This window comes from Synchiropus splendidus, chromosome 3, assembly GCF_027744825.2.
Source record: "Synchiropus splendidus isolate RoL2022-P1 chromosome 3, RoL_Sspl_1.0, whole genome shotgun sequence".
Taxonomy (NCBI): Eukaryota; Metazoa; Chordata; class Actinopteri; order Syngnathiformes; family Callionymidae; genus Synchiropus; species Synchiropus splendidus.
Window position 1 is genome coordinate 10873657 of NC_071336.1, and position 11510 is coordinate 10885166.

Genomic DNA, 11510 nt, shown 5'->3' on the forward strand with positions numbered 1-11510 from the left:
TAATTAAGCGGCGAGTTAATCGTCTAAATGTGGTGGCATTTTTTGATTCACCTTTTTTTTTTTAAGAGAAAAATAAATGACTTGGAAATAATGTTGCTACAGGTCTCACACACACATGCACAGACACCACATGTAAACAGAACATTTACAGAACACAAACCAAATATTTATCGTTGGCATCACTCAGTTGCTTCGGCAGCAGCAGCCTCAGGACACATGTATGTGTGTGTGTGTGTGTAACTGTGCATTTGGGGTGTGTGTGTGTGCGTCTGGTCCGGGGCCAAGGCTTTTCCAACCACAGCTAATTGAATGCATCTGCACGCGGCTTCGGGACGATCGCCGAGTTTCTCTCAGCCTTTATAAAAGAGAAAGTTTGAGGCGAACGACAAAGCTCGCCTCTGTTTCCTTCCTCGCGCTCTCTCTCTCCTACTCTGTCGCTAGTGAGATGCAAAGTAGCACGACTGAGTACCTCCTCTTACGCAAGTTTGGAACTGGCTTATTGGTAAACACTTGTTATTACTGTTTTTTAATCAGCCTCACAAATAAAAATAAAAAAAAATGTAATTGTTGGATGGTTGGGACGGTGAGGAGTGACGTGCGAGTGTTTTTTCTTTGACAGACAAACTCAGTACTCATTTATTTGAAGGTTTCCTTTTCATTGAATGCTTAGTCTGAGGGATGTTACTCCACACATAGGCAGCTTCTGACTGAAGAGTTGTTGCGTCAGTATCAACTGGTCGGGACATAAACGAGTCCCGACCTGAATTAAAGGTGAAAGTAAACCAGCCAGTATCTTAACAATGCGACCACGCTAGAATAGAACACACACACTCACACACACACACCTGCTTCCTCTCCTTGGTTAACCCCTCGGGGGAATGCCAATAGGCGGCATTCCGCTGGGAAAGATCCATGATCAGATGTCGTTTGCTTTTTATCTGAGAGAGAATCCTAATCCTCAATCTGCCCGCATCTGTTTGTTCATGTCGGGGTACCCCGCCACCGCCGCCGCCGCTCTGATGCTCTGCTGTCAGCAGACAGATGGTGAGACCATAAAGAAGCGGCGGCCTGAGCCCACATTCCCACAGCGCTTTCAGAGGTATATTTTCCCAATGTGGATAAATATTCCTTGGGGCTGAGAGATAAATGTAATATTGTAAAAGATGTTTACTGTATGTGTCTTTTTTGAGAGAAACAATAGTAATTATAAGACGCTGCTTGGGTCTGTGGCAATGACTTATGGGAGATTGTTCCATTCTTAAAACCGTGATTTTTTTTTCTTTTTTTGTGATCATTTTTTTAAAGTATGCGATCTAATGTGCAGCCATGTTACTCTCTCAGATGAAAAGTCCAACAGGTCATATTAAGAAACTCTTTTGACTCAAAACACGATTTACTCGTGCGAATTAAATGGAAGCACTGCCGATGGTCCAGGTGCACGGAGCGGACTCATTTGAATATTCGGAGATGATGAAATCCTTTTAAGAGCTTTGCTGAGGGTTCGATGCATTATGGGAAGTGTGTGAGGTCGCAGGTCGATTACACACACGTGCAGCTGCATAATCAACATGGAGAGGAAGGTGCATGTGTTTACGTGTGTGTCGTTGCCATCTAATCAATAAGTGCAATATAGATGAGAAAGAAGATGCATGTCGAGTCCTTGTGTGTCTTTGAGCGTCTGCATGAAGCTTCACACACAAACACACACTCGAATGTACCCATTCATCTCATATATATATATACACACACACACACACACACAAGCACAGTACTAACCATATGATTCTGCCTTCAAGTTGTGCATGACTTGTGTTTCACAGTATGCTGATGTGTGTTCGGTGTGTGTGCGCCTTTGTTTACAGTGAGCATAAGTGTCGTGAGCCATTGCTTTTGTCTAGTGTGCGTGCTCATTGTGCGTGTGAGGTGGAGGAAGTTGTCTTGGCCCAGAGTTCTGACTGCGAGGTTTTGATTGACAGCTGAGGAAGTGTGACTGGAGCGTGACTCAAAATGGTCGACAGTACGGCCCCACTGACGACACACTGGGGATTTCTTGGCAAAGGTAACTTTTCATTCTTTCATGCCGACACACACACACACGCACACACACACGCTTCACTGTCAATGCAAATTGTAATTTGAGTGAAATCATTCTGTTTTACCTTTATTTTATTTCAGTCCTCTGTTCTCTCTAAACACACTTGATGATGCTCTTTCTTTAATGTCACATCAACATTTACGTAGCTTCCATGTTTGCATGCTCTGCTATGCTAACCAGCCGCTAACCACTTGCCGTTGTTGCTCCGCCCTCCTGCTTCTGTCAAAATCAAGCCCCTCCCACTTTTATGTGCTCCATGCCTGTGAGTGTGAGCGTGCGTGAGCGTGTGTTGTCGTTGACCAAAACCAAAACCAGTGGTCCAAAGAAGGTGGGTGAGTGATAACAGGGGGACAAACAGAAGCTGCGTGAGTTGGAAAGCATAAACATGTGACGTGGACGAGTACATTAAAGGATTTAAGTGTGAGTTGGTGAGAAATGTCTGGAAAAAGAAACTAGCGAGTGAAGTCAGAGTTGCCACCAGTTCTGGTGAATGAAGGGGTTAAACGATGGTGAGTGAGTGAGTGTAATTGTGACTGGTTGAAGTCATTGAAGGTTGTGAGTGGGTGAGTGAAAGTCAGTCGAGCTTTTCAGATGGTGTGTAATTGAGCGTATGAACATGAGTGGGTGATAGACACTGCAAAAAGCAGTGGGTGATTAAATTAAAAGTATAAAGTAAATATGCATTTGTTCAGCCATACATGCGTGACACATGCAGTATGTGCATGCAGAGAGCGCCATGATCCTGTTCTCCCTTTGGCTCGAGTGTAGATTTGAATGGAAATCTTCAAAAGCAGCATCTCTTTCATGTGCGCTGACGTCGCCGTGGTTCTTCAGGACACAAGTTAAAAGGCGGCCAGAGTGTGTGTTGGACAGGAAGTGGGTCAGTAATCCATTAAGATGCCATTAGATAATCTAATTTGGAAGCTAATCTTTAAACCATGTATGCTGGTAAGCTGACCAAAGAGGGAGCAGGACCAGTGGAGGTCAGCTCAGGCAACACAGAGATGGAGATGTGAGGAACCCTTCTGACCCATGATGCACCTGTACAAGATAGGAAACAGTGACTGGAAGTGATAAGGCCCGACGTGTGTGTGTGTGTGGGTGTTGCTCATGAAATTTGAAATGTGAACTTTCGTTGCTGAGATCACCCCATTCTGGCCTCCATTGCTGAAAAGTGGTTAGATGGACCTGTCAGCGGTCAGTCATGGTGTTGAGTGGCTACTCGCGGAAGCCCTCCCGCCGGCCTTGAGGATGTTCCAACATGGAATCCTCTTGTAGGGAGGTGACGGTGCTAACCACTGGACCCTGTGTTGCCAGAGAGCACTCTTTGTTCAGACGGTAGGAAAACTAAATCCCCAGCTTCCTGTCTGATGATGTTTGGCAATGGGAACCAGCAAAGGTGGGTGGACACGGTGCTGGGAGGGTTCGAGCCTATGGAAGGGAAAAGTATGAGCGGAGATTGTAAGAGGAGAGGGAGCCGAACTTCATCCCAACTCTTCGTATAGCCGTCTCTTTTTTTGTGCTTTTGAGTGTGTGTGTGTGTGTGTGTGTGTTGTGTTTGTGGAGGGGCTAATTATCTGACGTGTATGCCCCCCGGGAACAACACGCTGTTTGTTCCCACTCGCGTTTTCGGTTAGCACCGTTGCTCCGCAGGAACAATCACTGTGTTGTTTTGCCATTAGCGTGATATGAATAGGGATGGGACCGCTTTGTGTGGCACCCCCCTTCCTCCCCCTCCTCCCTCCAACACACACACACATTAATGCAGAGAGAGTGTGTGAGAAATCAACTTGAATTAACATTTTTCTTTCTGAACAAATAAAGATTAAAAACGGACCAGATGAGACTGTGGGAATAAATCTGTTGCCTCATTCAGGCGGCTGTGCTCGTCCTGTCAGCAAGGGGGCGCAGGCAGAACAATTAAAAACATGATGGCCGAATCCCTGCTCGGTTAGATATATGGAGATGAAATAGCGCTGCTATAATTGAACCTAAAAACTGCTGTGTGAAGGTTGAAGTGAGCTCTATTTCCTGCCACTGAAGAGAGAGTGTGGTGTCTGAGCTGTTCCGTCTTTTCTCCACAGTCCTGGTACCTGGGCGAGCTTAGTTCCATTCCAAGTGTCGAACGGGACGCCGATCCTGCCAACAAATGTCCACCAGAACTACAGCATAAGCATCATTGGTGAGCCGCTAGTCCCCGCAGAGACGGGGAACTAGACAGAGCCCCTGGCTCCGCCTGCCGCAGAGTCAGCGTCGGTCCCGCTCTCGTCCTCCACAACCCGTCAGCCGCTTGGATTCTTTCAAACTGTTTTGATGCCTTAATGTTTGATTCCTGACACCCGAGTCTCAGCGGCGCAGTGGAAGTCTGCGAGACGCCAACTCCGCCGTCTCTTGAAAAGAGCTGATTGACTGTGACTCCCCCTAGGTTTGATTTCAGTTTACTGTGACACCAAGTCGTCTTGTTTGGTTCTTACTGTTTCTTCAAGAGCTAATGTCGGAGTTGAGAACTCTGCTGCCGTTTTTGAAAAAAAAAAAATTTTTTAAAGAGTGGAAGAAAGGCAAACACTAAAATTTCAGATTGAGGTCAGAGCCCCGGTCATTGGATTTGCGTCTCCTTTCCAAAAGGATTTTAAAGATGAAGAGAAGTCGTTGGAAGCAAGTGCAATTTCATTTTTGAAGGGAAGCTATCAGTCTGTTAGCCCAAGACTCTAAAGGAATGGGACGAATACGGAAAGGTTTTATGGGTAAAATTCGAATCCATGGCATGACGCTGTGGAAGGCTCGGCGAGCTGAACCAGCACTTCTTTGAGCTCTTCTCGCCCTTTACAGGGGAATATTTTTAATTTATTTAGTGGGTGAAAATAAATAAATCATGAAATGACGCACTTAGTCATTTGACCTTTCAGTGTCAAATCGTGCAGATGAGATCAGAGCGTTTGTCGGCTTCTAAAGCTTCTGTTTACATTGTCAAAACAAATGGAACGAAAAGTGTTATTTGGTGAAACAAATCCCTGGCATCTGGAAGAGCGCACGACTCCGCACGGACGTGTTGCTATATACGAGGAAAATCTCCGACACTCTTAATTTTGCACGATGACATTTACACACATGACGTGCCTTCGACTAGCGAGACATCACTACACTTGTTTGTGCTGCATTTATCGTCCTAGATGAAAAATTAACATTTTTATGGTGAGAATTTTTTTGTATGAAATGTTTAACTCCTCACAGTTACGTCGCATATCAACTGTGTATAAAGTTTATAATCAACCATTTCCTTTTTCAGTATTTTTTTTTTTTGGTTTTCTAATAACATGTCGCCTACGGTTTCCAGTTACTATCGTGGAGACGGAGTTGAGAGAAATTATGCAATACCAAGTTTGCCTGTAGGTAGCGCTCTCGTAGATGAGTCATTAGAAGCTAGTTCCGCGGAGACATTGTACCTTGTTTATTTTCTTGATGTTTGTTGCTGTTGATGATGTTGTTGTTGTGGCTGTTTATTTTCCTTTGACGACCAAAGTGGGGACTGCCGTCTATGCAGTGATTGTTGACTTCATTTTTTTCTGTCGCTCATCACAATTGCGCGACAACAAATTATCGGAAGATTTCTTTTTAAAAAGCCCTTTTTTCCCTCTCAGCGATGGATGAAAGTGTGGCGTCATTTTGATCCTGATGCTTTCAGTTGTTCATACGAAGCTTCATGAAGCAGTGGTCTAATTTTTAGCGCCCACTAGGTGGTGCTATCTGCTCGATAATATTTGTCTGAGTTTGGTTTAACCTACATGCAGTCGTATCTCCCCTGCCCACGATCACGAGCGTCCAATTCGATTACTATAATAATTTTAGTATTCTCTAAGCAACTGCTCGTTGCTCTCTTTCCCGCCTGCAAGCCCAATGCGCTACATAAAAAAATTCAACTAGATGTAGATCTAGATCTTCTATTGGAATTTTGACGACATACTGTAGGAGTGTTAAGTGTCGTAGCTAATCCCGCCGTCTTCACTCTAGCTGAAGAATCCTTCCGCACCGGGATGCTCCGATCTAGCCGCCATAAGACACATTAGCTTGGAGAGACAGCTTGACTTGAGTTCGACAATCATTTCTAACAATCCCAGCAAATTCCACACACGTTTTTATATTTGAATGCAATTTCCAGGTAGATGCCTTATACACATCATTAAAGTGACCTGCGACCGTGTCGCAACAATCCCACACGTCGACGGGGCCGTCCGAAATCACTGCTGACGGCTGGAAGCGCCTTCAGAGTATTTTTTTGTAAAGTATTGGCTACGATTGATGCTGCAATTCTCGTATTCAGGGCCACGGAATGCTCCCTTTGTGCAGCTGTCGCGTTAGATGATCCAGTAGGAGACTATGAGTAGGCAACTTATGATAGTAGGTACAGTAGAAGCACTTATTAGCAGCTAGGCAATCGTCTCTCCACATCAGTGTTCTCAGACGGTGGAACACTCATTTCCTGACCTTTATTTTCATAATCCTTTTTTTTAGAAATCTGACATCGAGGTAGCGAAATGCTGCTTGGACACTTTTTGCACTCCTTCCTAACAATCGTAAAAGAAATCCAGTGTTGTGTGTAGAACAACAAAATCACTTCTCAAGTCAAGCGTCATCTTTCAGTCCACACAGAACAAAAGACTCTTGTTTCCAACATTATGATATAAGTACTTTGCAGACCCCACTGAAGTCCCCAGAAGTGTGTGCGGGCGTGTGTGTGTGTGTGTCACTGTATATATAAGTCCTGCTTTGGCAGCTTGTGTGTGTTTGTGTGTGTGCATGAGTGTGCACTACATAATGAGGGTCTTTCTATCAATTTGAAAAGTTAGTACACTGTAAACTTTAGGAGTTTCTTTTTCTCTGGAGCCCTTTTTTTATTTGTATGTTTTCACTTTTGAGAAAACAATGTAATTCCATTTTTTGGAGAAAAAAAAAAACGTTGTGAAATTTTTAATGTTGATTGTTTAACAGTCTGGATTTGAGTTAGAACTCTCCAGACTTTTTGGATTGGTAGAATGGAACGTGTTGTGTTCTCGTTGTTAAATTGAGGAACAAATAAGAAACTTGTCCGCAAAAATGTAAAAAAAAAAAAAAAAAAAAAGGCAACATCAATGATGGGTTTGTTTTCTTTTTTTTCATTATCTTTTAGCTAGTTCCATGTGGAAATGATATGTTTTTGATTCTTTTTTTTTCTTTTTTTTTTTTTTTGCGAACTATATGTTAAACGTGTTCGTGAGTTGTTTGTGTAGCAGCTGGGAGGGACGAATCACTCAACCAGCAAAAAGAAAAGTCCCAGAATGCACCTGAAGTGATGCAGGGTAATGATTTGAATTAGACGAAACGTCCTCGACAAGTCCATCCAGTAGTTTTTTATTTTCTTCTTTAGTTTCTTTCTCCAACAAGGATCGGTGCTAACACTTAGCCATGTTTCTAATTGGGTTTCATGCAGATCCCTGTTTTATTTTGTAGCTCTTCCTCTTCTTATTGTGTTGCTTCCTTTCATTATGCACTTTTACAACACTTACAATCTGGTGCTCCCTCAGGTCGGGTCGGTAAATCATTGACCTGCCTGTCTGCTGGTCACACGACCCCGATGAGAAAGTATTAAGGCATCAGTCAAGAAAACGACAAACTTTATGCAAAAGGACCTGAGATTAGTGAGGCAGAGCAAACATTAGCAATAGCCCCCCCCCAGAGCCCTTCGTACGTCGGCTAGCTGCTCGTGGCTTCAGGTCGTTTCCGAACGTTTTAAAAACCAGCATTTGTTTCCAGGATTCACCAAAATCTGATGAACTCTAGCATCGCAGTGCCTGTTTCAGCTGTCCAGTGTCTGTTGTACAGAGATGTAAATGTGAAGCAGCGGAATGTGGCTTCTGGATTCTGTGATTTTCCTTTTGAAATAAGCTCTAGCAATGTTTCACGGTGGGGGTATCAGTTCTACATCAAGTGCAGTGAAATCATTCAAGCGTCTTCTTTCACTTTTGTTTGAGAATTTTCGGGTCTTGTGGCACTTTTACTTCCTCTGCGCGTTCTTTGTGTCGACTTGGGCTGCCGCAACATCGGCATCAAAACGACACCGTCAGACGGGCTCCTGGCTCCTCCGCAAGTGTTTGTGTGTGCGTGTGTGCATCTGAATGTACCTTCTCCAGGACTTTTGGACACTTTTTAAAAATAGTTTCACGGTTTTAGGAGCCAGAGGTTTAGTGAGCCGCCTCTTTTATTGATTTTGTTTTTCTTTTAAACCTCTGGTGGAGCCAGTGCGGAGGCTAAAACTGCCACAAGATGAACGTGGGTGTAAATAAAGGTGTGTGTGATTGTTGCTGTTCTATCCAGCCTTTACTGCTCGCAGCTGTTTTACTGCAGTCAATTACTGGAAGTGGATATATTTCCTATGCAAACTGTTTAAACAATAAAAGAGCTATGCTACAAAAATACCCCCCATGTTTGCCTTCTGTCCTTCATTCTCTTGATTTGACTTTTGTGATGAGCAGGAATGCCGTTCCTCGGCGGACACTGACTTTTTGGGGCGCTGGGAAAGCACCACGTGGAATGGGCCCGCTGCCTCGAAGTTAGCATTCGATGTCAACAATCGGTTTTGACCTGACTTGCCTTTCCACCTCAGACTGCAGTGCAGGTTTGGTAGCGCGCCAACATAGCTGAATGAATCACAGCGGTTCCTACAAGCTCAGATATTTGGCTCGTCATTTTCACAAGCATTTCGTGCCTCACACCTGAAGGAGTTTGAGTTTCAGCGCTTTCCAGCGTCTGCGCACGTAAACTTGGTGTGGGTCCTCTCCTTCACTGGGCCGAGACTCGGTGCCGTCGGGTGAATTAAGGACAAGCTTACTCTGACTAGTCTTCAGTATTAAACTAATTGGATTGTGTTGATTGTCAGTCTGTGACAGTTCCTCCTCAGAGCAAACATCCGTGTCCTTGAACGCTCCTGCAGCCTCACATACCTGCTAATCTGATGTCAGACGGACCAGAACCAGAGTGCACCGAGGCTTCGGGTCATGTGAGGTGGATCCATCTGTGTTGACAACTTGTCCCTCTGATCTCCTAAGTCTTGCTAATGGGATTGGGGGTAGTGAAACTTGCAGCGTCCACCACGGTGGCAGCAGCGGATCAGTGTCGCCCCCTGTCGGCCAGGACATGGCACTGCAGCACACGGAGCCCACCTGGCCTTGAGTCCATTAAAGAGCAGCAGCGCCGATGTGAAATTACGGATCTATAATGGTAATCATTATGCCATTTATCAAAATTGGCTGGCGGAGTCAACATCTGGCTTCGATTGAGGCTGGAGGTGCTGCGGCTGCTGGCAGCGACTGCGACGCATATTTTCCACGCTTTTATCCAGACCTGCTGTCGGTGATTTGACGAAGCTAAATATACGATGATTTGGTCCTATTATGTTTCACGCAAAGAGGATTTGTTGATTGCTTTTGTGTGCGTGTTTTTGTTACTTGCGCTGCTCTGGATCCTGGAGAGCCAGGCCTGAGTGAGGGTGAGGCGGGGGACGGGGGAACATGGAGGGTCTGTGCGGCGGCTTTGGAGAGCAGCCAACAACAGCACAAAGACCTCTGTCACTTCCAAGTTTTAATCTAATATTCAACTGAGTGCTGGATTTATCTGATCCTCTCCAGCCGAGACCCAGGAGCAGGAACACTCGGGGTCTGCCAGTAGCTCCAGACTGGTCGGGCGGTGTGCGAACAAGTCGCTCTCCACCAGCTAATTCGAAATCTTCCTTGACTGAGCTGATGGCAGGTGGTCATCTTCTTCTTTCCCCCAACTCTGTTTCCTAGGATCCCGGGTTTACCCATGTCCACTGGGGGCGCCCTTCTTCTGTGAATTCCGTTCATCCATCAAACAAACAGCCAGAATGTTGGACACAAACACCTCAAGTCTCCACCAAATCCATCACATGATTTCCATTCATCCATGTACTTTCTTCCATCCATCACATAAACCAGGGGTTCTTAACCGTTTTGATCTCGGGGCCCATCTTTCCCAGAACAAATGGGCCCAAGCCCCATTCAAGTAATAGAACTGATTCATGACTCTTGATTTCATTTGAGATCAACAACCATATTTAATCTACAAACATTTAAACAAACCAAAAGCTTGAAATGACATGAAACCATGGGACCATCGCAAAGATAATTATTTGTCATCAAAAACCCCGAGCAGCAGCAGAACCAGGTGCAAGTCATGTTCGTCAAATTTACTATACGAAAAAAGGGAAAAAATAGACTTCATGCAAACTGTTGAGAAAATAGGAAAAACTGAATGAAATTCCGAATAAAATAATATAAAACCATGTCTAAATATCATAAAATAAAAATAATATATGTTATTTAAGCTCCAAAGACGATATAAGTAAAGTGTAAGTGAAAGTATCGCCATAAAATGTTCTAATTAATTTTCAAAACTGCTTCAACAGGTGCTTTCATGAACAGTGTTTACTGTTTGGGGGGCACCTTCACTTTCTTTATGATTTTTTCTTTTCAAGAACTTCTCCATAGTTGGTAACTATCACAGATTTGCAGCTGTCATGTCAATTCAGTGACACGCTACTGCCACCACATGTGGTTAATGTATCAAAACTCAGTGTCTCGCGACCCTCACAGCCCAAAGGTGTAAAACAAAAAAAACATTTAGCGGCCCTCTAGGAGGCGCTCGCGGCCCAACCATGGGCCCTGGCCCTACGGTTAAGAATCAGTGACATGAACCACACATTCATCATTAAACAGTCATCACCATGTCACATCACCGATATCATCCACCGATCTTTTACTCATCAGCCTTCCAAAGTAGCAACCTTCGAATTCACCACACATTATCTAACCAAACACCAAACCAATTAATTTATCCATCCAAGTGTGATCAGATGTTCATTGCTAATTTAAAGATCCAATTAATGTCCATTCATCCATCCATCCATTATTCAATAATCAACTGCCCTTCCCTCATCCATTATTCATCCAGCCCAGTATCCTTCAACCATAACTAGCATCCCTCTTCAACTGCTCCCTCACCTGCCGTCTAGTCTACGTTTAACTCTCCAGTCAGCAAAATATCGTCCATCTAGGATACGCCCTCCATCATTATTATATCATCCATCTAGGATACGCCCTCCATCCATTCACCTCTCAGTTAGCCGTCCTTCAGACAGTTGAAGCTTTTACTGTTGGTCCACTCCCGTCTTCCTCTCCTCTCTGTCCATGAGCTGTCTGAGGGCGCATCGCTGGATCTTCAGCGCATTCACCTGCCTGAGGAGACAGATTGATAATCCACCTGGTTCCTGTCTCGTGTTCCACAGCGTCAGGATTCCAGACTAGTAAAGTGGGTCCCTTCTTCACCGTGTGCGTTTGTCTTGTCAGGCTTTGCTGTTTCATTGTGT

The 11510-nt window shown here is 44.5% G+C and overlaps 1 protein-coding gene across 7 annotated transcripts in view; it reads left to right on the forward strand.

Annotated features, from left to right (window-relative positions):
* Window positions 1–8551, forward strand: part of LOC128755269 (nuclear factor 1 B-type-like) — a 36639-nt gene extending 28088 nt beyond the window's left edge. For 5 of the 7 annotated variants that reach the window (XM_053858480.1, XM_053858479.1, XM_053858482.1 and 2 more), the window contains 2 exons: window positions 1977–2059; window positions 4180–8551. In XM_053858480.1, the coding sequence (XP_053714455.1) occupies window positions 1977–2059; window positions 4180–4312 (216 nt within the window). In that variant the 3' untranslated portion in view covers window positions 4313–8551. The remainder of the gene's footprint in view (window positions 1–1976; window positions 2060–4179) is intronic. The other 2 variants (XM_053858481.1, XM_053858483.1) reach the window with 1 other exon arrangement.
* The last annotated feature ends 2959 nt before the right edge of the window (window positions 8552–11510 follow it).